General features: G+C 47.1%; 2 protein-coding genes across 5 annotated transcripts in view; one reads left to right on the top strand and one right to left on the bottom strand.

The window, feature by feature from the left end:
* Window positions 1–11,978, bottom strand: part of LOC139012753 (endogenous retrovirus group FC1 Env polyprotein-like) — a 52,614-nt gene extending 40,636 nt beyond the window's left edge. For 2 of the 4 annotated variants that reach the window (XM_070419038.1, XM_070419041.1), the window contains exon 1: window positions 11,650–11,732. The gene's annotated coding sequence lies outside the window, so the exon portion shown is untranslated. Of the gene's footprint in view, window position 1; window positions 7,006–11,649; window positions 11,733–11,960 lie in introns of those variants that run through there. The other 2 variants (XR_011471894.1, XM_070419040.1) reach the window with 2 other exon arrangements.
* On the top strand, window positions 11,585–27,532 carry TRIM39 (tripartite motif containing 39). Its single transcript, XM_070419037.1, has 7 exons — window positions 11,585–11,854; window positions 14,270–14,729; window positions 17,364–17,459; window positions 22,576–22,806; window positions 24,210–24,232; window positions 24,734–24,849; window positions 25,566–27,532. The coding sequence occupies exons 2-7, from the start codon at window positions 14,277–14,279 to the stop codon at window positions 26,111–26,113; spliced, it is 1,467 nt and encodes a 488-aa protein (XP_070275138.1). The 5' UTR covers window positions 11,585–11,854; window positions 14,270–14,276; the 3' UTR covers window positions 26,114–27,532.
* Window positions 27,533–27,976: the final 444 nt, after the last annotated feature.

Genomic DNA, 27,976 nt, shown 5'->3' with positions numbered 1-27,976 from the left:
GATGAGTATTTTTAGGGCAAGAAAAAGCACCTGGAAGGAAAATGAAGGTAGGCAAACCAGCCATGACAGGGGGACATGTGGATTTTGAATATCAGCTCCTCTGAGGAATGCTTATCACAGGAAGGACTTTTTCTTCAGAGATAGTGGTGAGTGGTGTGGCGCCAAACAGGTAGTTTTGCACATAACGCACCCATCAGTCCAGGACTGTGGAGATCATGCGCCTGACGGAGCCTGCTTTGGGGCTATGGCACTTGAGTGGGAGGTGTCCAGTGCGTTGGGATGGTCTTCCAGAAGCGGCGCCCGGCCAACCCTTCCCAGGCTCCACTCCCTCAGGGAGCGTCTCCATCATGCTGACCGCTGTCTTCCAGGAGCTGCCCCTGTGGGGCAGGGCCACCGGCCAGCCTTGTCTCTCAAGAGTCATGTCACGTATATGCAAGGAAGCCAGGAATACAGGTTTTCTTGATGATTTGGGTTTTAATTTTGTTTTTATTGCACCTGAAAAAATACAGTTATCTGAGGGTTCCTCAATTGTGTTATTTTAATAAAATAAATTAAGTGCAAACAAACAAGTGGCAACTGAGAAATCAGTTTGTTCCCCACAGTTCGTTGTACCTGGCCCCTGGCAGGGAAATAACAATTGGTCTTGAAAAATCAAGAGGATCTCCTGGGCCTCTTCATTCATCATCAGAGTCACCATTCCTTATTTCATCACCTGCCTGTGCCTCTTCTTATCCACTTCTTTGTTCCCCCTCATGCCCATTGCTAGGGCCCGGGGCTTTCCGCCTTGGTGACCTTCTGTACCCAGCCTGTCATCCTTGCTCCCGTCTTGTCTATCTAACTGACTACACTATTTCCCCCTCATGGATCTTGGTTCTGAATCCTTTCAGAAAAAGAGGGTTTGTTTGTTTTTTAAATATATTCTTATTGATTTCAGAGAGAAAGGAAGAGGGAGAGATGGAAACATCAATGATGGGAGAGAATCATTGATCAGCTGCCTCCTGCACATCCCCCACTGGAGACCAAGCCCACAACCTGGCCATGTGCCCTGACCAGGAATTGAACCATGACCTCCTGGTTCATGGGTTGACACTGCTGAGCCACACTGGCTGGACCATTTACTCTTTTTAGTGAGTCTAGTTGAAGATATGTCAGTTTTATTGATCTTACAAAGGACCAATTTTATTTGGTTGATTTTATACATTGTTTCTCTGTTCTCTTCTCTGTTTCATTAATTTGCTCTCTAATACATGATTTTTCCTTCTGCTTGCTTTGGATTTAGTTAATTCATTTTTTCCTTTGATGTGAGGTGAGAGCTAATTGATTTGAGATGTTGTTTTTTTAATGTAAACATTTATAGCTATAAATTTCCCTAGAAGTAACATCCCATAAGTTTAGAATATTGTCTTTGTTTTCATTACTCTTGAAGTATTTTCTAATTTTCTTTTTTATATTTATTTGACCCACTAGTAATGTAAAAGTGTGTTTAATTTACATATATTTGTGTTTCCCAAATTTCTTTCAGTTATTGATTTCTAACATTATTCCACTGTGTTAAAAAAATACTTTATATTATTTATAGCCTTTTAAATTTCCTGGAGTTTGTTTTATGGCCTAGCATCTAGTCTATCCTGAAGAATATTCCATGTGCATTTGAGAAAAGTGCATATTCTGTTGTGTTGACTGGATTATATAATGTCTGTTGACTTACAGTGTTAACCACTAATGTTGTGGTCAATGATGGACCCCATATGATTATCCCCAACGATGGTCCCATAAGATTATAATGGAGCTGGAAAAGTTTCTATTGCCTAATGACATTGTAGCTGTTGTAATGTCATAATAATGAAGTTCATGTTTGTGATGCTGCTGATGTAAACAACCCTATTGCACTGCCAGTCATATAAAAGTACAGCAATATAATTATGTACAGAACTATGTACTAGTAAATAATAATCAGCATGTGCCCTGGCTAGTGTTGCACAGTTCTCAGAGTATTGACCCGTGCACCAAAGGGTCACGGGTTCGATTCCCAGTCAAGGGCACTTATTTGGGTTGCAGGTTTGATCCCCAACCCTGGAGACCCCACCTGTGCACAAATTCGTGCACCGGGCCTCCAGTAGTATATATAAGGTTTGCTACTATCCACAATTTCTGGCATCCACTGGATATGTATCCCCCACAGATACGGAGGGACTACCATACATATATATGGTTGCATTATATTCTATGTCTCACAAGTCCAATATTGGAGTGTATGAGCCTCTTTATACTGCCCTTTGTTTCTATTGCTTCTCAATCTTTTTGCATTTGTCCTTGTATATTCCTTGATGTGAGCTGGGGTTTTTTTCTTGTGCAATTTTTGTGTAAATTCTTTGACATTTAGGTTAAATATATTTTTCTATTGATTTCTGTTTCTCTCATCCAATTTTTGGATCATCACAAATCCAGGGTTATTATAAAGTAAAATCATGGTTCAGGTTACTTTGGCCCAAAATAGTAAACCAAATTTGGACTGCGGATCACACAGGGCTAGCTTATGATTGCAAATTCTCAAAAAGATGTTTGCTCCCTCTTTTCTTGGGTAAAAGGCAAATTTCCTTAGAATTGTCTTGTATTGAGGGGTGAAGGGGATTTTGTTTTGTTTCACCCTTCTCTGAGATGAATCTTGGTTCCCCAGATTTTCAGGGAGAGGATGTCTCCTATGCTTCCCCCATGAATAAGCTCTGGGCATCATTTTCTTCTATTACAGCTCATGAATTAGAGAAAACCAAAGCTAACACTTTTCCAGATGACAAACACCCAAGGAGGAAAACATTTCTCTCTGAATTATTGCTCGCATTTGTATTTTGTCATAAATTATTCTTATTATTTTACTATACTTTTGCATGCTTTTTATATTTTATCTATTATTTTCGATTGTTTATCATGGAAGAAGCAGCCTTGAAACCTAGCCCACATATCACTGGAAATGGAATCCCCACTAACTCTTCATTGTATTTATCTGGCAGCAGGGAAGGTGCTGGAAGACAAAGCACCTCTACCAGTGCTACTTAGTGCCGTCTGTGGGTCCGTGCGGGCCTGTGAACTGTTTGTTAACAGCCCACAATAAGATACATACAGAAACTGAAAAAGACCATGAGCTATAAGCCTCTACTTTATCAAGCCCATACTGATAAAAGCCGAGCAAAAGGTGACCACTTAAATTATGTCTTCAGGTTGGCTGAAAACAGTTGTCAGCAGGTCATAGACCAGAGTTTGAATAGCATGGTGACTAAAGTAGGATGATTTTTAGAGCTTTAAGCAGGGTCACATAAAAAACTGAAAAATGTTATAGATACTCTCCCCAGAAATGCATGCATTTACAAAGAAACATCAAAATTAATATAAAATGTCAGTGTCCGCCTGGATCCTCTGAAATCTTGTAAGTCTGGGTTGTTATGTTTTAATCCTACCAAGTAACAGAGACAGGAAAAAGGTATTTTGAGCAATTTACTAAACCATAGTGCCACTCCACTTATCTGAAAGTATAAACTAGAGTAAACAAAATCTGGACCCCATTATAGACTATTAAAGAAATAAGTTGAAATATGTCACTTATTAGTCACTCATTTACCTAACCAAATCCAAGTACCTGCAGTGCATCAGATCAAGTTCGGGTCTCAGATCACTGCTCCAGAAGCCAACATTTGCCATGCTTTTCCAGTCCGTGCCCATCATCACTCCCAGAGCCTGGGCTCTTTCCATGTAAGAAGTTTCTTTTTACAACTTTATTGATATATCATTGGCATATAACATTGTGTAAGTTTAAAGTATACATTGTGTTCATCTGAAGCACTTCTATATCTATAATAATAAAAGCGTAATATGCAAACAGCCAAACGACCTTCTGGACAAAGCTGGAGCTGCAAGGGCTGAGCCCCTTGCACGAATTTCATGCACTGGGCCTCTAGCTGTAAATTAATTACCATTACAGCATTGGGTGACATGTCTGTCCCATCTCTATTACACGCAGGAACATTTCAGGTCTATTCCTGTAACGACTTTCAAGTAGATAATACAGTAGCATTAGCTATAATAACTACGATGTACATTAGATCCCCAGAACTTGTTGATCTTATACCTGAAAGTTTGTACCCTTTACCAATATTTCCCTATTCCCTGCCCTGAACGCCTGCCCTAGATAACTACTACTTTACTGTTTCTCAGAATTCAGCTTTTCAGATTCCATATGTAAGTGATACCATACAGTATTTGACTTTCTCTGACTTATTTCACTTACCATTATGCCCTTGGGCTCATTCACATTTTCACAAATGACAGGATTTCCTTTTTTTCTCATAGCTGAACCATATTTCACTTTATATATCAATGAACTATAGGCTGTTCCTATATCTTGGCTATTGTAAATCATGCCACAATTAACACCAGGGTGCAGATATCTGTTTCATATCCAGTTTTTATTACATTTGGATAAATACCCAGAAGTGGGATGGCTAGATCATATGGAAGTTCCTTTTGTTTTTGTTTTTGTTTTTGGAGGACTCTCCAGTTTTTCATAGTGCCTGTACCATTTACATTCTCATCAATAATCCATGAGCGTTTCCTTTTCTCCACACCCTTGCCTACACGTTTTTTTAATTAAATCTTTATTGTTCAGATTATTACAGTTATTCCTCTTTTTTCGCCCCATAGCTTCCCTCCACCTGGTCTCCACCCCACCTCTGCCCTTACCCCCGCCCCACTGTACTCATCCATAGGTGTACGATTTTTGTCCAGTCTCTTCCCGCACCCCCACAGCCCTTTCCCCCCGGAGAATAGTCAGTCCACTCCCTTTCTATGCCCCTGATTCTATTGTAATCACCAGTTTGTTCTGTTCATCAGATTATTTATTCACTTGATTTTTTTTTTGATTTTTTTATTTTTATTTTTAAAATATATTTTATTGATTTCTTACAGAGAGGAAGGGAGAGAGATAGTCAGAAACATCGATGAGAGAGAAACATCGATCAGCTGCCTCCTGCACATCTCCTACTGGGGATGTGCCCGAAACCAAGGTACATGCCCTTGACCGGAATCGAACCTGGGACCTTTCAGTCTGCAGGCCGACGCTCTATCCACTGAGCCAAACCGGTTTCGGCAAGACCTGCTTTCTGATTGAAATTTTTTCCAGCCCAGTGAAGCACCCCAACTTCTCTTTCAGGTAATTTCAAGGTCCACCATTCCTTTTCTTTTTAAAATATATTTCTTTATTGATTTCAGAGAGGAAGGGAGGGGGAGATAGAGAAACATATCAATGATGAGAGAGAATCATCGATCGGCTGCCTTCTGCACGCCCCCCACTGGGGATCGAGCCCACAACCTGGGCATGTGCCCTTGGTTGCATGGGCCATGAAGTTTCAATCGCACTGGACATGCGTACCCGCACGTGGTATTTTGTGGAAGAACCACACTCAAGGGGTCAAAGAGCCGCATGTGGCTCGCGAGCCGCAGTTTGCCGACCACTGGGCTAGCGCAAGGTCCATCATTTCTGACTTCTTTTTAGTTGGGTCAAATTTCTAAGCTTTCTAAATCTCCATTTTCCAGATAATGAAAAGAAAATAGGATTCCACCGAACCTCCTATCTACCTAAATCAGGACTTCTGTGAGGATCAAATGAGATGAGGCACAGGAAAACGCTTCACAGACACTTGGTTAAAGTGTAAAATGTTTTCACCTGTGTTCTCGGGCTAAAAAAACCGCAAAGAGGCTAGTCGTCACTAGGAAGAGGAAGTTGGGCGTTGCTATGTGACGTCATTACCCGGCGCCCACAGTGACCATTTCTGGGCTGGGCTGTGGGTTGCATTTTGCACCATAGGGTCTCAGCAGTGTTGGCTGCGATTTGGTGAGGTGTCGCTCGGGGTGGTGACAGAGCCTGTGTCCCACTTGGGGGATGCCCAGTGATGCTTTGTCAGCGCCAGGTCCTCAGTGCCGTTTCTCTGTGCACATCACAGCAGCTCCTGTGTTGAGCATCTTAGATTTATTTATTCCTGAGATTAGTTCAATATCCACAAATCAAATAACACGATACACCACATTTAAAAATGATGGGTGAAAATCATGTGATCATATCAATAGATGCAGAAAAAGCATTCGACAAAATCTAGCATCAACCTGGCTGGTTTTGCTCAGTAGTAGGTTGTCAACCCATGAACCAGAAGGTCACAGGTCAATTCCCGGTCAGGACACATGCCCAGGTTGCAGACTTTATCCCCAGTAGGCAGCTGATCCATGATTCTCTCTTATCATTGATGTTTCTATCTCTCTCCCTTCCTCTCTCTAAAACTAATAAAAACATTTTTTTAATCCAATATCCGTTTATGATAAAAACTCTCAGCAAAGCAGAAATAGCGGGGACTTACCTCAACATGATAAAAAGCATATATGACAAGCCCACAGCTACCATGATACTCAACTGGAAAAAGCTAAAAGCATTTTCCTTATGATCAATGTACCTGTCCAATTTCCCAACACCATTTATTGAAGAGGCTGTCCTTACTCCATTGTATGCTCTTGCCTCCGTTGTCAAATATTGAGTTTGAATGCCTTGGATGGGTTTCTGGATTCTCTGTTCTGTTCCATTGGTCTCTATGCCTGTTCTTGTGCCAGTACCAGGCTGTTTTGAGTACAGTGACTTTGTAGTATAACTTGGTATCTGGTATTGTGATTCCTCCAACTTTGTTCTTCTTTCTCAAGACTGCTGTGGCTATCCAGGGTCTTTTATTGTTTCCATATAAATTTTTGGAGCGTTTGTTCTAGATCTGTGAAATATGCCGTTGGTATTTTAATAGGGATTGTATTGAATCTATAGTGAGTCATCAGCTGTTAAAGTGTGTATACATTTTTTGGGAGACACCCTGGGTATACACACTTTTAATAATTATAAAGGCAGTGTTTGTACTTCAACTGTATTTTCAAACTTCTAGTAGCATTTCAGGATGAATTTCCTTTGTTCAAACCTTAGTCTGGCTAAAAAGAAAGAAACATCAATTGAGCTACCAGCTGTTAAAATGTGTATACATGTTTTGGGGACACCCTGTAGATGAGAGGATTAGAATACAGAATCAAAAATCCAGAAATAGATCTAACTATGAAGGAATTTCACACATGACAGGAATTTCTCATTCACCTAATCCAGCGGTTCTCAACCTGTGGGTCGCGACCCCTTTGGGGGTCGAACGACCCTTTCACAGGGGTCGCCTAAGACCATCAGAAAACACATATATAATTACATATTGTTTTTGTGATTAATCACTATGCTTTAATTATGTTCAATTTGTAACAATGAAATTGGGGATCACCACAACATGAGGAACTGTATTAAAGGGTCGCGGCATTAGCAAGGTTGAGAACCACTGACCTAATCCATCTAATGCGTCCTGTTCAGTCAGTAACCACGAGCCACATGTGGCCATTGAGCACCTAAAATACCTAAAATATGCCTAGTCTAAACTGAGATGTAAGTAAAATATACACCAAATTTCAAAGACTTAGTATAAAAACAAGAACATAAAATATCTCATTAACAATTGTTTAAAATTAATTACATGTAAAAATATTTTTTTATAGAATGGGTTTAGTTGGTGAAATTAAATTTCACCTATTTTTTTTTAACTTTTTAAAAATGCAGCCACAAATAAAAAACTTGAGTGGTTTACATTATATTTCTAATGGACAGAACCGCTCTAAGGAAAACTAAAGATAAAGAGTTAAATTTAAAAATAAAAAATACTATACGAGAACCTAGGAAAGTAAATTAGAATCTGAGGATCAGGATGGATTTCTTAATGAGGACAACTTGTCACATGTACACGTGTACGTAGAAATAGATAAAAAGACAAACAACACAATAGGAAAAGCAGGCAAAGAGCAGGATTGGAAATGCACAGAAAAACAAATCCCAGTGACAAACAAAGAACAAAAAGATACTCTAAATTACTAAGGAAGAGGAAATGCAATTTAAGTGACTAAATGCAATTTAAGTGAATGGTTGGGGGGGTGGCCAACACAGATGACACTGTCGGGGATGTGGGAAAAGGGACAAGCTCATGCACTGCTGCCGAGGGACATGTGAAGAATAACAGGCTCCTGAAAAACCAACATCGCAATACCCATTAAAATTAAAGCTATAGAATACCCTTCAACACAGGAACCGTTCTCAGAGTAAGAAATCCACTATACGTATTGACATATGTTCAGAGAATCTGTATTGTAACACTATTTATGCAGCAGCAAAAATTAAAAAAGGAAACTAAGAAACATTCAATAAATTAATAAATGCCATCTGCTGATAAAAGGCTGAAAAATGTATGGTACCTGCAACATAAGTTAGGCAATCATTAAAAACGTTAAATGAAAAATATTCCCAAAATTTTTTACACTTGAAATATCAACACTGGCTCCATGGTAGGGATAGACTATCTCATAACATGCTGGTGCAGGCATAAATAGGTTCAACCTTATGGGAAGACTCTATTAGATGTTTAAATGTCCATGCCTTTTGATCCAGCAGCCCAACTTCCAGAAATCTATCTTATTACTTTACTAGAGGCCCGGTGCACAAAAATTTGTGCACTGGGGGGGGGGGGGGGGGGGGGGGGCGGGAACCCCAGCCTGGCCTGTGCCCTCTCGCAGTCTGGGACCCCTCGGGAAATAACGACCTGCTGGCTTAGGCCTGCTCCCGGGTGGCAGAGGGCAGGCCCAATCCCTAGGTGCAGCCCCTGGTCAGGCTCAGAGCAGGGCTAATTGGGGAGTTGGGGCGCCGCCCCGTCACGCACAGAGCAGGGCCGATCAGGGGGTTGAGGAGCTCCCCCCTGTCACTCACAGAGTAGGGCCGATAGGGGAGCTGGGGCACCGCCCCCTGTCACACACAGAGCAGGGCGGATCAGGGGGTTGGGGCGCTGCACCCTGTCACACTCAGGGCAGGGCCAATGGGGAGGTTATGGCTCTACCCTGTCACACACAGAGCAAGGCGCGTGGAGGGGGGTTGGGGCGCCACCCTCTATCACCCACAGAGCAGGGCCGATCAGGGGGTTGGGGCACCACCACTGTCACACTCAGGGCAGGGCTGATGGAGAGGTTATGGCTCTATCCTGACACACACAGAGCAGGGCCGCTCAGGGGGTTGGTGTGCCGCACCCTGTCAAACACAGAGCCGCAGGGCAATCAGGGGATTGGGGAGCTCCCCCCTATCAGGCACAGAGCAGGGCTGATCAGGGGGTTGGTGCTCCTTCCCCTGTCACACTGATCCCAGTGCCAGGAGCCTCACTGCTCCGCTGATCCCAGTGCTGGGAGGCATATTACCCTTTTACTATATAGGATAGAGGCCTGGTGCACGGGTGGGGGCTGGCTGGTTTGCTCTGAAGGGTGTCCTGGATCAGGGTGGGGGTCCCCACTGGGGTGCCTGGCCAGTCTGGGTGAGGGGCTGAGGGCTGTTTTCCGGAAGCGGGTGACTGAAGCTCCCAACCGCTTTTTTTTTGCTTTTTTTTGCTTTTTTATTCTGGGCCAGCTTTAGCTCTGAGGCCTCGCTGCTGAAAACATCGATACAATGTTGCGGTCCGGCTGGCTGAAGCCCGGCTGAATGAAAGCCGGTTTCTGGGGTTTTGTTTAGCTTATTTGCAACATAGTACATAGTTGCTTAGAGTTGCAGCTGAGAGGCCGGCAGCGGCAGGCGGGGAACGTTGGAGTTCGCCGTCACTGGAGCAAGCAAGCCTCCCTGCTCACTTTAGTGCATGGCTGCCGGCCGCCATCTTGGCTGACAGTTAATTTGCATAAGGATATGCTGATTAGCCAATGGGAAGGGTAGCGGTCGTACGCTAATTACCATGTTTCTCTTTTATTAGTGTAGATGGCATGACAATCTAAACATACCTGTGCAAATATATCAAATCATTATGTTGCATGCCTTAAGCTACTACAACATTGTATGTCAATTATATCTCAAAACTGAGGGGAAAAGATATATGTACAAGGATGTTCACTATAGCCTTCATTTAGTAAGACTCGGAAAGAACCTAAATGTGTACTCTAAATAAAATAGCTGAGTAAGTTATGGCTACAGAATAAAATAATAACACAGACTTGAAAAAGAATGAGGTAGCTTAATATTACTGAACTAAAAAGACAGAAAATAGTATAAAGTACAAAAAGCCCAAACTGAAGACTGTCTATGTTTGAAATTTTTCATAATTAAGTAAATGAAAAAAAGGGAGTGGGGGGGAGGAATTAGGTACGTTGCCTTTTGCTAAGAAATCTGAACAGTTGAAACCTCTCCACCTGCACTGCTAATATAGCTATTTCTTCTATACGACTCATTAATTTCAAGCCATCTTCTACTCTCCTTTCCTGATATAAAAATATTAAAAATATGTTTATAAATTTTCATCTCATTAAAAAACCCATCTCATTATAATTCACTTTTTGCATCACTTGGCGTAAATCAGCATTACAACACTCATCACTCTCCCTGCAAAGCCATGCTACCTTAGCATTGAGGCATTTTGTGAACTAGAACAAGTACTGCTGCTACAATTTCTAATGGCCCAATAGCAATGATGGAGTTAATAAATGTCATTTTCTCAAGTTTAAGCCTCTTCAATCATTGGCTACTAAAAAGAAAAGTGAGCAAAAGAACAGTAAGGAAAAAGTAGACCGCCTGTATTTAGCACGTGTGATCACAAATCTTTATAACTCGCACATCTGAATATTTTCTGCAAATACATAGTTTCTGGCTCCCAGGATGAGGCTAAACGCCGAGCACTGTTTGTAAAGAGCATCCCAACTTACACGGGCCACGTCGGGCCTCTGGCCACCGCCCTGGAGGGAACATCAGAACAGGTGCCTCCTTCAGTCCGACTCCGCAGCCAGGGGCGCGGGAGAGGAGGCGCGACCCTTCCGCACCGCAGGGCCCACTCCGGCCCAGCTCCTCCCGCCCCGCCGCCCTCCCCCTCCAGCCCCGGGCCCGCGCAGCTTCCGGCAGCAAGGCCGCCGCAACGCGGTCCGATCCGAGTCCACACCAGCACCATCTACTCGCGGAGGCTCGCGCGCAGCCCCAACACGGGCAAGGGAGCGGCCGCGGCTCGCGCGCAGCCGGGACACAGGCGAGCAGCAGAGGCGCAGGCCCGCTCCCGCGGGGTTGCCACTCCGGGGGGACAAGATCACAGGGCGAGGGGCACGAAGCCCACGGCTGGGAGGACTCACTCCCAGGTGGTCAAGGCTAACCCTAACCCAGTCGGAAGTGACGTGTCCACTGAGACCTGCAGGTCCGCCCCGTAAATGGCCGCCGCAACTAGGCAGCTTCTCCCGACTGGCCAGCCGAGGCAGGTGTAGCTCCAACCCGTCCCGCCCGGCTCCGGCAGCTCCCTGCGCCACCCAGAACCAACCGAACCCAGCCCGAGCCGAGCCGAGCCGAGCCGGAGCCCAGCCCAGCGCAGCCGGGTGGGTCAGCTCACCACCCGCGTCCGTCGGCGCCCGCGGGCACTGGGCGTCAGAGCTCAGCCACGCGCATGCGCGGCCCTCAGTCCGGAGGACTCCCGGGCCGCCTGGGCGACCACGTTTCGGCCCCCTGCCCCTCCGGGTCCCTTCTCGCCCGGGACTCCGGCCGGCGTGCCTCACCTCCGGCCTCCCGCCTTCCTCCGCCGCGGGCAGCGCCAGGCCCGCGGCCGCCCGCGGACACCGGCTCCCAGACACGAGCCTCCAGGAACGACTTCCGCTTCCGGCGAGTATTGTGTGTCGCGCTGCAGGCGGGGCGGGGGGAGGAGGAAGGAGGCAGCGCTCTGGCGGCTCCGCGCCCCGCACTGCCGGATCCGAGGCCGGGAAGGTAGGTGCCGTCCCGCCGCCGGGCCCGGGCCCGGGGTCTGCCCCCGCCGGCCGGCCCCGCACGCCGCGTCCCAGCGCCCGCGACCGCGTCACCCGCCCGCACGTACCCTCAGCCGCCTCCACCCGCCTCGGGCCGGGGACGTTGGCCGCCCCGGCGACGTCAGCGCGTCCGGCGTTGCTTGGCTACCCCGCCGTGCCCCCTTCCCGCCGCCGCTCGCCTCCCCCGTGAAACTGACGTCGTCCCCGCGGGTCTCGGCTGCGCCCCGGCTGCGGGCACCCCACTTTCAGTCCTCCGCTCCTGGACACGCACCCCTCCCTCCCTGCCAACCTCTCCCCTCTCCAGCCCCTGCGCCTGACCGGCCGGGAGAAGATGGAGACGGGGTGGGACCGAGCTGTGGCCCATGCTCAGGAGGGGGTCACCAGGTGGGGCCCCGGACAGTGTAGACGCAAATGAGGACGTGCCTGGAGTTGGCGCTTCGACAGAGACACCAGGAACAGGGAGAGAAAGGTCCAGCCCGAGGCGCCGTGGCCCCAAGTCCTCGCTCCTTCCCTCACCTTCCCGTGCTTTCCCGCCCCCGTTGCAGCGCAGTCCCTCACTGCATGCAGTTGGGTCCGCCAGGGAGGAGGCCGCTCTGTGCTGGAGACCGGGGCCCTTCGGTGGGGACGCTTCGCGGGCTGCACAGTCTCCTGGCCGAGGGAGGAATTGAGATTCGAATTAGTTACTCCTCCAAATTAAAGACCTCATGTGCGCCCTCAATGTATACAGGCATGAGGGTCATTATGAACCCAGTTCCCTCTCAACACAGGCCTACCCAATTGCTTTCCCTCTGTCCGGCCCCATGCAGGAGGGAGGGTGGACAGGAGGGGTCACGAAGATAGAGAAATCGGCCATTTCTTAAGTGAAAGTGACGTTTTACCAGCAGAGGACCAGCCTTCTGCTTTAGAAACCTCTTTGATACACTTCTCATTCTTTGGAGGCTTCACTTGAGGGAGATTTTGATTGCCTCTTTAGTTTTCTTCCCCAGCCATCCAATACCCATTAGCTGGACACACAGTGTGTCCAAGGAATTCGTTATTGATAGCTGTTTCATAAGACTCCAGTCACTGCTGGATATTTAAAAGAGACTTTTCGGCCCTCTTTTCAAGAAGTTGAAGTTACTGGCCTGGGCTCAGTAATACACTCTGTAGTATAGTTGCCATGAATTTATCACTTTTCAGTAGTTCTAAATGTCCAAATGCACAAATACAATTGGGATATTGTATAAATCGTTTCATTCCAAGAGGAGAGCACACTTCCTCTAGAGCAGTGGTCGGCAAACTGCAGCTTGCGAGCCATATGCGGCTCTTTGGCCCCTTGAGTGTGGCTCTTCCACAAAATACCACGTGTGGGCGCACACGTACAGTGCGATTGAAACTTCGTGGCCCATGCACAGAAGTTGGTATTTTGTGGAAGAGCCACACTCAAGGGGCCAAAGAGCCGCATGTGGCTTGTGAGCCGCAGTTTGTCGACCACTGCTCTAGACTAATCTGATAAAAGGAAGAATCATATCAGACTTTCCTAAAAAGAAGAGGTTGTTACCCTTGCCTAACTAATTCTTATTATTATTATTTAAAAGAGAGAACAGTGGCAGAGAATCTGGCTTAGGCTCCAGTGGACTACTGCAATAAAATTCTGTGACGTTAAACTTTAAAATACATCTAATTTAAGAAATCTTAATACTTTGATTTTTATAGCACTGCACTTTCTCAAACTCCTTTTTCATCCGTTAGAAAAATATGTCAGACTAGGCATAGAACAGGGGTGGGGAACATCGGCCCATGGGCCATATAAGGCCTGCAAAATCATTTGGTCTGGCCCTGTCAGGGCATTAGGTGTGAGTTAATTAAATGTTTGACAAATATAGCAGGCTAATTTTTTTTCTTTTATTGTTTCCTTTTTTTTTTAACAGGCTAATTTTTAAGTTGATAATTTTGTATGGCCCACAAATGATGTAATAAATAACCAAATGGCCCTTGGCAGGAAAAAGATTCCCCACCCCCAGTCTAGAAAATTGGTTTTACGATACAAGTGGGATGAGCCTGGATCAGTAGTATGTTGGGCTACAGTTAAAGGAAGCCTCTGTTTCTAACAAGGGAAAGCAGAGGCAAAAGACAAAAGAGATGGGGAGGTGGGGAGGAATAATCAGTTTGCTGCATAGGAAAAAAAATTAGATTGATGGCTGGGAGTCATAAGTTTTGGAGCTAGAGAAACAAAAGCGAGGTTGAATCTAGGGGAAGAAAAGATGTAAAATACCAACGTGGGGCTAAATCTAGAATTAGGGTTTGACATCTGGGTAAATGTTGGGGCAGGGATGCAGAAAAAGAAAGATTTAAATCTCCAACTAACATTTTTCTCTGCCTCCTTCCTATCCCTAAGTTAAATAATGGCAGAGACGAGTCTGTTAGAGGCTGGGGCCTCTGCAGCATCCACAGCCGCAGCTCTGGAGAACTTACAGGTGGAGGCCAGCTGCTCTGTGTGCCTGGAGTACCTGAAGGAGCCTGTCATCATTGAGTGTGGGCACAACTTCTGCAAAGCTTGCATCACCCGCTGGTGGGAGGACCTAGAGAGGGACTTTCCTTGTCCAGTCTGTCGAAAGACCTCCCGGTACCGCAGTCTCCGGCCTAATCGTCAACTAGGCAGTATGGTGGAAATTGCCAAGCAGCTCCAAGCTGTCAAGCGGAAGATCCGGGATGAGAGCCTCTGCCCTCAGCATCATGAGGCCCTCAGCCTCTTCTGCTATGAGGACCAGGAGGCTGTATGTTTGATATGTGCAATTTCCCACACCCATCGGGCCCACAACGTCGCACCACTGGACGACGCCACACAGGAGTACAAGGTGGGGAACCAGACACATGAAGTCAGCGTGGGGCAAAGGGAGGAATGCAGTAGAGGGAGGCTCTCTAGGTAGAGGATCGTAAGCTCCTGAGAGCAAGACTGTGTCTGGGTCTCACTCTGTAGTTCCCTCTAAGGTGCATGCACAGGGGACACAAAGTACATCTGCCCAGTTATCCTCAAGCATGAGGAACAGTGGTGAGGAGTACCCCAAAATTTCTCTCTGACCTTTCTAACACATTTGAGCATGAGGGATCTTGGACTATAACATCCTATATAATAAAGAGGTAATATGCAAATTAATCCTCATCCCCTCACAAGGTGGTTGCCTACAACTGGACAAGCAGGCTGCATGGGGTGACCAGGCCAGTAGGGGGGTTAGTGAGGGGCGACCAGGCTGGCAGGGGGGGGAGGGCAGTTGGGGGCAACCAGGCCAGCAAGGGGGGCAGTTGGGGGCGACCAGAGCGGCAGGGGGGATAGTTGGGGGCGATTAGACTGGCAGGGGGAGCAGTGAGGGGCGACTAGGCCGGTGGAAGGGGGGGGCCAGTTGGGGGCGACCAGGCCGGCAGGGTGGGGCAGTAAGAGTTGCCAGGCCAGCAGGGAGGGCAGTTAGGAGCGACCAGGCTGGCGGGGGGGGGCAGTTAGGAGCAATCAGGCCGGTGGGGGGGGGGGGGGCAGTTAGAGGCAACCAGGCAGGCAGGCAGGTGAGAAATTAGGAGCCAGCAGTCCAAGATTGTAAGAGGGATGTCCAACTGCCGGTTTAGGCCCAATCAGACATTCCCCAAGGGGTCCCGGGTTGGAGAGAGTGCAGGTTGGGCTGAGGGGACACCCCCCACCCCCTGCACGAATTTCGTGCACCAGGCTTCTACTCTCTATATATAAAAGCCTAAGCCACCGTTCGACCATTCAACCGGTAGCTATGATGCACACTGACCACCAGGGGGCAGATGTTCAACGCACAGGCATGTAAACATGGAACAGACTAATGAATCTCAGAGGGGAGGAGGGAGGGCAGAAAGAGATTAAGCAAAGATCTTATATGCATGCTAGAGGCCCAATGCGCGATTCATACACCAGTGGGGTCCCTCGGCCTGGCCTGCAGGGATCAGGCCAAAACCGGCTCTCTGACATCCCCCAAGGGGTCCCGGATTGCAAGAGGATGCAGGCCAGGCCAAGGGCCTCTAGTATTTTTCATAATGAATGAGAACACATAGAGAAGATCCACGTTAGGAAGAACTGAAAAGTGGTCTGGTTTCCTCATTCTGTCCCCTGCTCAGAGTATCCTTTCCCTTCCCATTGGTACTGGGAAGACTGTCATTTCAGTTTAGACTAGGGGTGGGCAAACTTTTTGACTCGAGGGCCACAATGGGTTCTTAAACTGGACTGGAGGGCCGGAACAAAAGCATGGATAAAGTGTTTGTGTGAACTAATATAAATTCAAAGTAAACCATTACATAAAAGGGTACGGTCTTTTTTTTTTTTTAGTTTTATTCATTTCAAACAGGCCGGATCCAGCCCGCGGGCCATAGTTTGCCCTAGGCTGGTTTAGACTGAACCAGTCTGTTATTTGCATCTTCCCCAGATAATGGATAACATGACATCTGGTTTAAATTATTGCTGGGACAGAGAGTAAATGTTTGAGTAACAGAAATTAGAGCTGCTAATGTCTTAGCACTTTATCAAATAGTTTAATTAATTATGTTAATAAAATCCTAATAAAGAGGGAATATGCTAATTGACTACCCCACCCTCAAAGATAGCAGCGCCCAATCCCCTCAGCCGCATGCCTGCCTCCGGAGTCCCCCAATCCCCTCAGCCCCCCAGCCACCTAGGGCCGGCCTAAGGCACAGGAAAGCCTCAGATGGCAGCTGCCCAGCCACCCAGGGCCACCCAAGGTGTAGGCAAGCCTCGGATGGCAGCTGCCTGGCCGCCCAAGGCTCAGGTAACCAGGGCAGGCCGAGGTGCTGCCGGCAGTGGCAGCAGCAGAGGTGTGATGGGGCGTCGCCTTCCCTGATCGCAGAGTCGCCTCCCGCCCCTGAGGGCTCCCGGACTGTGAGAGGGGGCAGGCCGGACTGTGAGACGGGGCAGGCCGGCTGAGGGACGCCCCCTCCAGTGCATGAATTTTCATGCACCGGGCCTTTAGTCTTGGAAATAAGATTTAAGGTTGTTTATAAGTAAGATTTCATTATATTTGCAGGTGGTTAGAGTTGAATGGAAATGCAAGTTTAAAGACGGACATCAGGGTCCAGAAGGTCACTTTGACAGTAATAGGAGTTACTTGAGTTAGAAGGTGGATGGGGTTGGTGACCGCTGGACCACTGAGGTTCAGTGAGAGGACATTTACCCCCGTGTAAGACCCTAATTCTAGATTTAGTCCCACATTGGTATTTTACATCTTCTCTTCTGCTAGATAGGAAAAAAAATGGTGAGCAAGGAGGGTGATAGATTCAGGCTGGTGGCAGGAAGAGAGAACTGTAAGAAGTTAACATCACAAGTGACAGGCAAGGGAGGGAATTGGCTCAAGAGCTGGTGAGATGGGTAGGATGCAAACAAATGGTTTAAAACAAATGGGCTAACCTCTGAATATAGGCTATGCCAGCCAATCCCAGATGCCACCTCTCCCACTTCCTACCCTCAGGAAAAACTGCAGAAGTGCCTGGCGCCTCTGGAACAGAAGCTGCAGGAGATCACCCGCTGTAAGTCCTCAGAGGAGCAGAAGCCTGCAGAGCTCAAGGTAAAGGCAGGCAGTGAACCAAGCATTAACACATTATTTAATCCACCAGTTCTGAGTCATTAGAAAAATGCTATACTCTTAGAAATGGTGGTATTTTCTTAGGCTTGATTGTCTTTAGACATTGTACTTACATTACTTGTCATGAATTAAGTATTGAGGAGGAGGCTGGAAGAGGTAAAGGACAGGCGGAATGTCTTACATCTGGCGAGTTCAGAGGGTTCGTGCCTGTTGGTCTCCTGTGCTGTGTACAGCAGGGAAGGAGGCTGCTCTGCTGAGTGTGCAGGAGTAGGACTTTCTTAGAGGGATGGAGGAGAGGAGAATTTGGAAGGTTCACTCGGGAGAAAGAGAGAAGGAACTGACCGAGAGCTCCCAGAAGAACTGTCCAATGACATTCTCTTAACTCCAGTGAGCTCGGGAATGACAGGTGTCTTCCGGGATGCCCTTCCTCTTTCCTTCCTCTACCTGCAGAACCCTGTCCGTCCTCGGGCAGCGGGAAAGCCACTTTCTGTGCAGCTTTTCCCAACCCTTCAGAACTTAGCCTTCTTCCTTTTCATATATTCCTGCATCTCCTTCAGAGCATCACCGTGTTTGCAGCATGGTGTTTTTGTTTCTGTCTTATTTCTTCTAATGGTCAGTGAATAAGTATTAATAGTAGCAGTAATAACTAGTATTTATTGAATTCTGTACATTAATTCATTATATATTCATGACATTCCAAGCTTACAGAATTGTATTAGGTCTTAGGGTTCTGCCCTGGTTGGAATCCTGTATTCAACTAGACTTGGCACAAGGGGGACATAGAGAAGCCAGAAGTACCAGCGGCCATCTTTGGCAAGCGGGAACTCAGTTCCTCGTAAGGTAGCTGTCACAAACACACCCGCCCAAGTGTACACAGGTGGGAACAGCTTGGATAGTCCAAGGCTAATCCAAGATCACACAACCAGTTTGTAGCAAAGCTAGGGATACTAGTTCTGCATGAATCAATAAATATTTCTTAAGCTTCCAGTATAGGTCAAACCATGTATTTGACACTGGGAAACAATGATGAGCAGAAACAGCCCTGCCCTTCTTGATCTTACAGTCAAGTAGCAAAATAATGACATGGTATAAAAAGCATAGGTGCCAGTTCACGAGGGGACAACACAGAAATTTGACCTCATTAAAGGATGCCAGAAGAAATAATGAGCTTTTGGTATCACCAGAAATTAAACACATATTTGAAAATAGTAGAAACAGTAATTCCTTAACAATGACATTTCGACAGAAAGCAAGTATTGATACCTTAGTCCTTTATACATTTTAACAAAGCAAGCATTTGATTTTTGTTGTTGTTAAACCTTACCTGAGGATATTTTTCCCATTGATTTTTAGAGAGAGTGGAAGGGAGGGAGGGAAGGAGGAGGAGAGAGAGAGATAGAAACATCGATGTAAGAGAGACGCATGGATTGATTGCCTCCAGCAAGCGCCCCAACCAGGGTCAGAGATTGAACCTGCAACCCAGTTATGTGCCCTTGACTGGGAATCAACCTCGAAACCCTTCAGTGTGTGGGCCAATGATGCTCTAACCACTGAACACACCAGCGGGGCTGAAATTTTTTTTAATTGAACTAATTTTGATTGCAAAGGTGGATTTAAAAAGAAATTCTTGCCCTAACTGGTTTGACTCAGGGGATAGAGCATCAGTCTGCAGACTGAAGGGTCCCAGGTTTGATTCCTGTCAAGGGCACATGCCTGGGTTGTGGGCTCAATCCCCAATAGGGGGCGTGCAGGAGGCAGCCGATTCTCTCATCTTTCTATCTCTCTCTCTCTCCCTTCCTCTCTGAAATCAATAAAAATATATTTTTAAAACGTTCTTTGATCTTTTGAAAGGCTCCAGAGAAACTTAAAATAGGTGAAAACGAAGCTTCTTCCCAGTCATTAACTTCCCTCTTCCTGTTGATTCTCTTCCTAAAGGTAAAGGATCGAGAGGGGAACAAAAATTTTAAAACCTTCTAAATACATAAACAGAACTGTGGTTTTTACAGATGTAAGCTACCATTTCAGTGGTTTCAGAAACTATCACTAGCCTTTCTTTTTCTTAAATTCTCACCTGAGGATATTTTTTCTATTGATTTTCTGACAGAGTGGAAGGGAAGGAGTGGGGGAAAGAGAGAGAGAGAGAGAGAGAGAGAAACGAGATGAGAGAGACACATTGATTGGTTGCCTCCCACACAATCAAACCCAAAACTGCATGATCAAACCCAACACCAAGGTACATGCCCTCAACCCTTCAGTCCATGGGCCAACACTAACCACTGAGCAACTGGGCAGGGCATCAACCTTTCTGTAGTAACCATTTGAGTTCTTCCTCCTCCCTCATCTCCACCTCCAGAATCAGACCCAGTGCCCTTTTATTTTATTTTATTTTTTAAATATTTATTGTTGAAACTATTACATATGTTCCCCTTTCTCCCCCATCGACCCCCTCCAACCCACCCATGGCCTCCACCCCAGGCCCTCACCACCCCACTGTCTGTGCCCATGGGTTATGCATATATGCATACAGGGTCTTTGATTGATTACCTCCCACCCACCCACCCTCCCTTGCCTCCCCTCCGAGGTGACCCAATGCCCTTTTAAAACTGATGTGTGAGGGTGACGAAGGCCTGGGGTGTGGTGGGACCCAGGGAGAGGAACAAAGAGGGACATCTGTGATCATCTCAACAATAAGATTAAAGAAATAATAATAATTTGTAATTAGCCATGCTGAAATGATAATTATTCATAAAATAATCTAGCTACATAATTTTAAAAAGAAACTGTCATGCAGGTTAGGCCGGGACGCCATAACGGTTCACAACCAGACTGGAGGAGGTTGAGCGGGCAGGTGAGGCCCAGAGCGGAGACGGAGACAGAGACGGGGCCAACAAGCTGCCGCACCCCGGCTCGGGCTGCCCCCCCCCCCCCCCCCTCCCGGAGCCGGAGCAGACACAGACAGGGACAGGGGGGCCGGCCCACAGTCTCTGTGGCCGAGCACAGGCCGGAGAGGAGACGGTGGGCCTGCCTCCCGCGGAAGCAGCTCAGCTCCCTCCTGGCTCCCTCCCGGCCAGTGGCTGGCTTCCGCCTCCTGCAGAAGCCACGCGGCTCCCTTGGAAGCAGCGCGGCGCACAGCGGTTCCCTCCGGCTCCCACGGAAGCGGCGGGTGGCCTACTGTGTGCGATATCGCGCGATGGGCTACTAGTATAGTATAATATAATTCAACAAAAGAAAAGTGACGTGTAATGAAAGCTGCTGTGTAATATTTAAACATGAGTACCCTGAAAGACACTGCGGTATAGCTTTGTCCTTTCACCTACGTGATATCACAACAATGCCACAAATGCAAATTCAGACTGAGGTCATTGTGAGCCATGTTGACTCAAATACCACAAGCACTTAGCTCTTGGTGACATAATATCTCAAAATGATATTCCAAACATAATTTCACACCCTCTTTAAGAACCACTGCACTGCAAATACAGAGTGAAAAAAGAGAAGGGACTATGGGCTTATATGAAGAACTATTTTGCTACCTGTTTATCAGTTATGAATTCTAAATTCCACCCATTCATCACCCCTAAACACACACCCAGGCTGTGTTTTATGTCAAGGTATGTGTTGTGGGAATGTGGTTTTTTTAAAGATATTTTTATTGATTTCAGAGAGAGGAAGGGAGAGGGAGAGAGAGATAGAAACATCAATGATGAAAGAGAATCATTGATTGGCTGCCTCCTGCAGGCCCCCTCTGGGAATCGAGCCCACAATCTGGGCACTTGCCCTCGACCGGAATCGAACCCGGAACCCTTCAGTCTGCAGGCCGATGCTCAGTCCACTGAGCCAAACCGGCCAGGGCGTGGGAATATGTTTTGTTCCATGTGGTTCTGCACGGGCAGCAGTGAAATGGGAGCAGCGGCCGCTACCCCACTGGAGCTCATCAGCCTCTCCTGGCAGCAGGCCTGGGAGGCCACCCAGGCTCCAGGGCCACTCCAGTCACCACAGCCCTGCCTTTCAGTCCCGGCCACTTCCTCCTTCCACAGTCCTATCTCTGCTGCTCACTTCGCTCCCCGCCAGCCACGTGACGCGGCGAGAAGCCTTCTTTGGGGAGATCGCTTCTCGTTGCAGTGGAAGTCCAGAGGTGGGATGTGCTTGCTGATAACCCTCAGAAAGGATTGTGGCTGGTGTTTGAACCCTATATTAGCAAGTTCCCGGAATGGGAAAGGTTCAAGTCTATATGCTGACTGAGAGAAAGTGTGTTTCAAATTTTAAGCAACTCATTTACTAAGAAACTTTGAAACCTGTTCCTGGGATGGCAATTACCAAGTCTCAGAAATGACTTGAAACTGTTTCAGGTTCAGCCCTGAAATCTATATATTTGTTACAGCCCATTGCTAGAATCTTACTGATTCTTCTTCAATTAATTCTATCTGATCATGTTTTTATCAGGTAGCTATCTTGAAACATACAAATGATGACAGTCATATCGCTTAACTTGCCAGTATTTGTATTTTCCTTTTCTTTATTTTTTTTAAATATTTTTTTTTATTTCAGAGAGGAAGGACGGGGGGAGAGAGAGAAACATCAGTGATGAGAAAAAATAATTGACTGGCTGCCTCCTGCACGCCCCTACTGGGGGCCCTTGACCAGAATCAAACCGGCAGCCTTCAGTCCACAGGTCAACACGCTCTATCTGCTGAGCCAAACTGGCTGGGGCTGTATTTTCCTTTCTTAACGAATTACAATAGCTAGAACTTTATCATCAGATATTTCTGATATCTGAGATAGTTTGTCATTATATTATTGAGTTCTTATGTCTTGAATTATTTTTCCTAAAACATAAAAGCATGGCTTTTTAGAAATTAATGTAATTTAAGAAAATTAAAACTTTTAAACATTGATTTTTATCTTCCCACTGGTCTTCACTCCCAAGTCCTCAGCGGGATAGAGCTATTCTTTATAGAAGGAACTGACAGTGGAGAGAAACAAGTGTCCCGTTAAACTGTTTGTAATGACACTGGAATTCATACGCATGGTCGGTAGGGAAAGGGACGCTGTGCCCACTGGCCCTGCTCAATAAGCAGCACTCTCCCTCTTTTCTCAGAGGCTGGTGGAGAGTCGCCGACAGCAGATCCTAACGGAATTTGAAGAGCTGCACAGGCGGCTAGATGAAGAGCAGCAGACGTTGCTGTCAAGACTGGAGGAGGAGGAGCAGGACATTCTGCAGCGCCTCCGAGAAAATGCTGCGCACCTAGGAGACAGACGCCGCGACCTGGCCCACCTGGCTGCTGAGGTGGAGGGCAAGTGCTTGCAGTCGGGCTTCGAGATGCTTAAGGTTGGACCCTTGCTCCTGCGTGGCCCCTCAGGTCGGGCACAGTCTAGCTTTGCACAGGCTGTTTTGTCAGCCCGGAATGCTCACTCCTCTGCTCTGCTTCTTTAAACCCAGTTCTTTCTTCTAGACATAATCAAAGGATCTATTTCTACAGAAAAGCTCCTCTGATTTCTCCCATTTCCTTCTAATCATTTTTGTGTTCTTATGTCTTGTTAACAATTATGTGCATAATTTGTACCAAAGAAAAAATCCACTCTTTTGAGAGGAGGGAAATCTAGTCTGAATTTGTGGGGGAAAAAACTATGCATTAAAAAAGTGTGTAAATGCAGTTACTTTGAAGTCCTAGAATTTGATTTACCTAGTGCTAAAAAAGAATAGAAACCTCCCCGCTGGTGTAGCTCAGTGGTTAAGCATCGACCTATGATCCAGGAAGTCATGGATCGATTCCTGGTCAGGGCAATACCCAGGTTGTGGGCTCAATCCCCAGTAGGAGGCATGCAGGAAGCAGCCAATTGATGTTTCTCTTTCAACATTGATATTTCTCTCTCTCCCTTTCCCTTCCTCAAAATCAATAAAAACATATTTTTTTTAAAAAAAACAATAGAAACCTAGTTTGAAGGACACTTAAAATGTATTAAAAAATACATTGTTTTTGATATGTAAACATCTCAAAAATGTTTGAAATCATTTGTTTTCTTAAGGAGATGCATGGTGTTAGAAGGCTGTAGGAAACATGTTTCTTACCTTAGAGATCAGACTAGCAGCATTGGACCCAGCGAGGCGCCGTTGCACATTGATCTGCATGCTGATGTACTCCTTGGTGTTTATTCTCATGTCCTTTCATGTATGTGTGTTCTGCCTTCCACATTAAACTGGGAAATCCTGGGGGCAGAGATTTGTCTTCTTTGTCTTCTGGACCCCAAGTATTCGCAAATCAGGATTGGCACACAGTTATTAGTGTTTATGAACCAATACCAAACGGGGGATACCAACCCATAGTGGGAAGTAGGACCTACTCCTCTACCGCCAGTCAGAAGCTATCTGCACTGATCCTCAAGGAGACAGGTGTTGTGGTTGGTACTTGGGGGACAGAGTGAAGAGCAGACACAATCCCTGCACCCTACATTGAGCTCCAAGTGTCCTTGAGGAGCAAAGACAAACATACAAGAAACCATTTGGAAGGAATAGAAATTGCCAAGCTTCGTGATGACCGGAAGTTGAAAGTGAGGAGGAAGGTGGGAGAGATGTACTCAGACCCCTCTGGAGCTCTTCTCCTTGCATTGTAGCTTCCGTTTGCCCTATTTCTGTTTTAGACATCTGGAACTTTTGGGAGGAGGGGGACCCTTTTGCCTGTAGGACCCTTGACTACCAGGACCAATACTGCTTTCTTTTCTCCTTCCCTCTAGGATGTCAAAAGTACCCTGGAAAAGTAAGTGATTCCTGCAACTCTTTAAGTGAGTTAGATCTTGGCTTAGAGACTTACAGTACAGTAAGGAGTTGGGGGAATAAGATGGGAAAGTCATGCAGCTTCTGGGAAAGGGTTATTGCATCCATGAAGCCAGTTAGAGAGCAAGTCATGGGGAATAGTAGCCCTTTGAGCATCAGGACTTCCTTGTTAAGGAAGCTACCAAAATCATGTAGAACCAGGTTCTACCTGTGCCTGGATGTAGAATTGTGTCCAAACAAGATGGAAGAAGGAAAGGGTTGGGAGGGGGAAGGGTAATTACCCATTTGCATGAAATATAACAAATACCTCCAGAAAGTTCTGAGGCTCATTTTAAGGATTTGTCCAGGGGACCATATGGCTCTCCACAGATTGGCAAAAGAAAGCAATACACAAGTGCTTGTCCTCAGGGAGGAGGGAGGAGGTGGGAGGATGGAGCTTCCCTGTGACCTGCCCTTTCTTCCCCTGTCTCCCTGCCCCTCCTAGATGTGAAAAGGTGAAGACCATGGAGGTGACCTCAGTATCCATACAGCTTGAAAAGAACTTCAGCAGTTTCCCCCGACAGTACTTTGCCCTAAGGAAAATCCTTAAACAGCTAATTGGTGAGTTGTTCCCAAAAGGAAAAGAGCAGAGGGTGTCAGCAGAGAGCAGCAAGTCTTTACGTGGGCTTCAGTTACCCTGTCTGTCACTTTCCCCGCCCACACCCACACCCAGCCCTTTCCCTGGCTTTCGGTCACTCTGAGTCACAGAACTCGCAGTGAAAAGCCTCGCTGTCATCTAATCTTAGGCCCACGGTTTTCTGAACAGGGGCCCAGAAAGGTTAAATAATTTGCCTAAAATTGGTCCACTCTAGAGAGTGAAGGGAATGTCATTCATTTTTACTCAGAGAAAATAGTCATAAACCAGGACGGTTCCAAGAAAATGGGTATCAGATCACCCTGCCCCTAGACCCGACAATGGTGTTTTCTCTGTATCCTTCTTCACATACGCTTTCCATTCTTTCTGGCCCTTGAACTGTGTCTGGTGCTTCTCTGCACCGTGAGATGATGATTATGTCGGGGGCTGTGGATGGAGGACCAGGCAGGAGGAGCCTAACCCACCAGCCCTTGCAAAGGCAAGAGCGAGTTAGTCACCTGACGTGAAGCAGTATTCCCTCCCCTCCCTTAGGTGACACCATGGATGGAGAAAGTTAACCAAACCACAGTGTTCTGGGGGCCTTTAAGGGAACAGGCTCTGTAAGGCAGGCTGGAAGACTGAGGCAGGGGCGTTGAGCTATTCCCGTCCTCATCTAGCTCCCCACTCTGGCTTCTCCCGCCAGCGGATGTGACCCTGGACCCTGAGACTGCTCATCCTAACCTAGTCCTGTCGGAGGATCGTAAGAGCGTCAAGTTTGTGGAGACAAGACTCCGGGACCTACCTGACACACCACGGCGCTTCACCTTCTACCCTTGCGTCCTGGCTACTGAGGGCTTCACCTCAGGCCGACACTACTGGGAGGTGGAGGTGGGCGATAAGACCCACTGGGCAGTGGGTGTGTGCCGGGACTCTGTGAGCCGAAAGGGCGAGCTGACCCCACTGCCTGAGACTGGCTACTGGCGAGTGCGACTGTGGAACGGAGACAAATATGCAGCCACTACCACGCCTTTTACTCCTTTGCACATCAAGGTGAAACCCAAGCGGGTGGGCATATTCCTAGACTATGAGGCCGGCACACTGTCTTTTTACAATGTCACAGACCGCTCCCATATCTACACCTTCACTGATACTTTTACTGAGAAACTATGGCCCCTCTTCTACCCAGGCATCCGGGCTGGAAGGAAGAATGCTGCACCACTTACCATCAGGCCCCCGACAGATTGGGAGTGACAGGGAGGGATGAGGCAGGATCAAGAGCTATGGGCCTTCCTTCCTGTGACCTGCTGGAGCAGCTTCACGTCTGCCTGTTCCCGCCCTGAACCATCTGGGAGAAGCGCCTGGGTTTCTAGAGTGGTTTATGTGGAAGCGTAGGTAGGACTGGTCTGGGGTGAGAGCACAGCTATGTCTCCTCCTGTCGGGTGGGGAGGAGGTTCCCAGGGACTCTCCCCCTGAAGCTCATCAGGTTTTCTATTGCACAGGATGGGTTGGGAAGGGAGGAGGGGCTTTTCCAGAAGCAAAAAGTCTGTGGGAGGGTATGACATACTCAAACCAGAGGAGGAAACAGAAGCCCCTGTGCATTTTTTAGGGGGCTCTGACGCAGAATAGTTATGTTTCATGAAGAAGAGCATAGAGGCACGTAAACCTCTAGATTGAAATAAAAATGAATGACAGTTGCTCTCATGGATCTAGGAGTTGAGGACCCACAAGAGCAAAGATTTTTTTGCGGGCAAAGATTGGGCATCAAGAGGTTAGAAAGAAGGTCCAGGGAGGGGCTACAGGAGCAGATCCCTAGGTTCTAATGAAGGAGGGGCGTTTCTCTGGTCATCTATTCCCAGAGTAAGGCTGCCATTATGAGGTGGCTTGGCCAGAGGTAGCAACGTGGGGAGGAGAGGGTGAAAAGGAGGAAGCGGAGGACCCAGGCTCCTGTCTCAGCCTTCAGCAGAGCCTCCTTAGAGTCGATCGTCTCTGAGAAGTTGGTCACCTTGTTCTTCAGGGATGAGTTGCCAGAGATCCTGCAAGACAGTCTGCCCTTTTACTGCTTTCCCAAGGGAATTTGGGAAGGCGAGAGTCCAGTATTGGCGGAAAGAGAACAATATTTCTATCCAAAGCTCTTGCCTTAAGGAATGTTACTAAATAGTTACTCCCAAGTTGTCAGCTTTCTTACCTGGATCGAGTGTCTAAGCCAGAAAAGGAGAGAGGGAATAGAGTCTTCCTCACCCTGAGGGAAGGGTAGAAGAGGGTGGTGTGTGTAGGGAAGGACCAGATTGGCAGCTTCCTTGTGCCTGCGCGCACCTGGCCTGGAACTAGTGTTCCCAGAGCCAGTCTTTGCTTGTTGGCTGCCATCCCTCCCCGTTTGCCATTTCCCCATCAGAGAATGTACGTCATTTAATGTTAGGCCAAAATTATCCGTAGGGTACATGTCAAAAGAGGTAAAGCAATGCATGCCAGACCAAAATCGACATGACTTGAGCCATCTGCTGTTCAGGTAATGGGGTTCACAGAAGGTTAGTGAGGGCATTTCAGTTCCTCCAACCACCTCAACAGGACTCTGTCCAGATTCTCCTCTTACCTTTGTGCCTTGACTGTGGTTCTTTGTGGCAAGATGCTTTGGTTGGTAAACAATATGGAACAAAGGATCCACTGACGTGATCTCTGCTGTGTGGTGATTTGATGGCCGCCACTGCCGATGTGTCAGAATCACTGGGTGTTAAAAATGCATGTTCCTGGGCTCATCCCGAGTGACTGATGAAGGTCTGTGGGCCTGGGCATCTACATTGTAGGCATATTCCTTTCATTTGAGTCTGGGGATACTTGTAAAACACTTGTGAAGAGGTTTCAGCCACTTCATCTGAGCTGGAGGCCTGATCCCCTACCCAGCCTGATGGGGTTTGAGAGGGGAGAGAGGCCTCGCCCTCCTGTAACTTAGGCTGCCCTCTCCCTGTCTCAGGGTTCATCCATGTTCTCCTCCTCCATCTCTCTACTCTGACCTCAAGGAATTGGTCATTAATATGAAGCAGAGGTGAAACAGCATGCCAAACAGAACAAATTGGAGGCAGGTCAGAGGGAGGAACTATGGTCCATGTCTCCCTGTGT

The sequence above is a fragment of the Myotis yumanensis genome, unplaced genomic scaffold (genome assembly GCF_028538775.1).
Source record: "Myotis yumanensis isolate MYYU_CA2020_CCGP unplaced genomic scaffold, mMyoYum1.0.hap1 SCAF_6, whole genome shotgun sequence".
Lineage (NCBI taxonomy): Eukaryota > Metazoa > Chordata > Mammalia > Chiroptera > Vespertilionidae > Myotis > Myotis yumanensis.
Note: the sequence above shows the minus strand (reverse complement) of the source record. Positions and strands in the feature narration are given on the sequence as shown.

Excerpts from the sequence above, each read along its gene's own strand:
- TRIM39 (XM_070419037.1), top strand. The coding sequence starts at position 14,277 with ATGGCAGAGACGAGTCTGTTAGAGGCTGGGGCCTCTGCAGCATCCACA. Across the intron at positions 14,730-17,363 it reads ACGCCACACAGGAGTACAAG|GAAAAACTGCAGAAGTGCCT; the intron begins GTGGGGAACCAG and ends TCCTACCCTCAG. Across the intron at positions 22,807-24,209 it reads CGGGCTTCGAGATGCTTAAG|GATGTCAAAAGTACCCTGGA; the intron begins GTTGGACCCTTG and ends CCTTCCCTCTAG.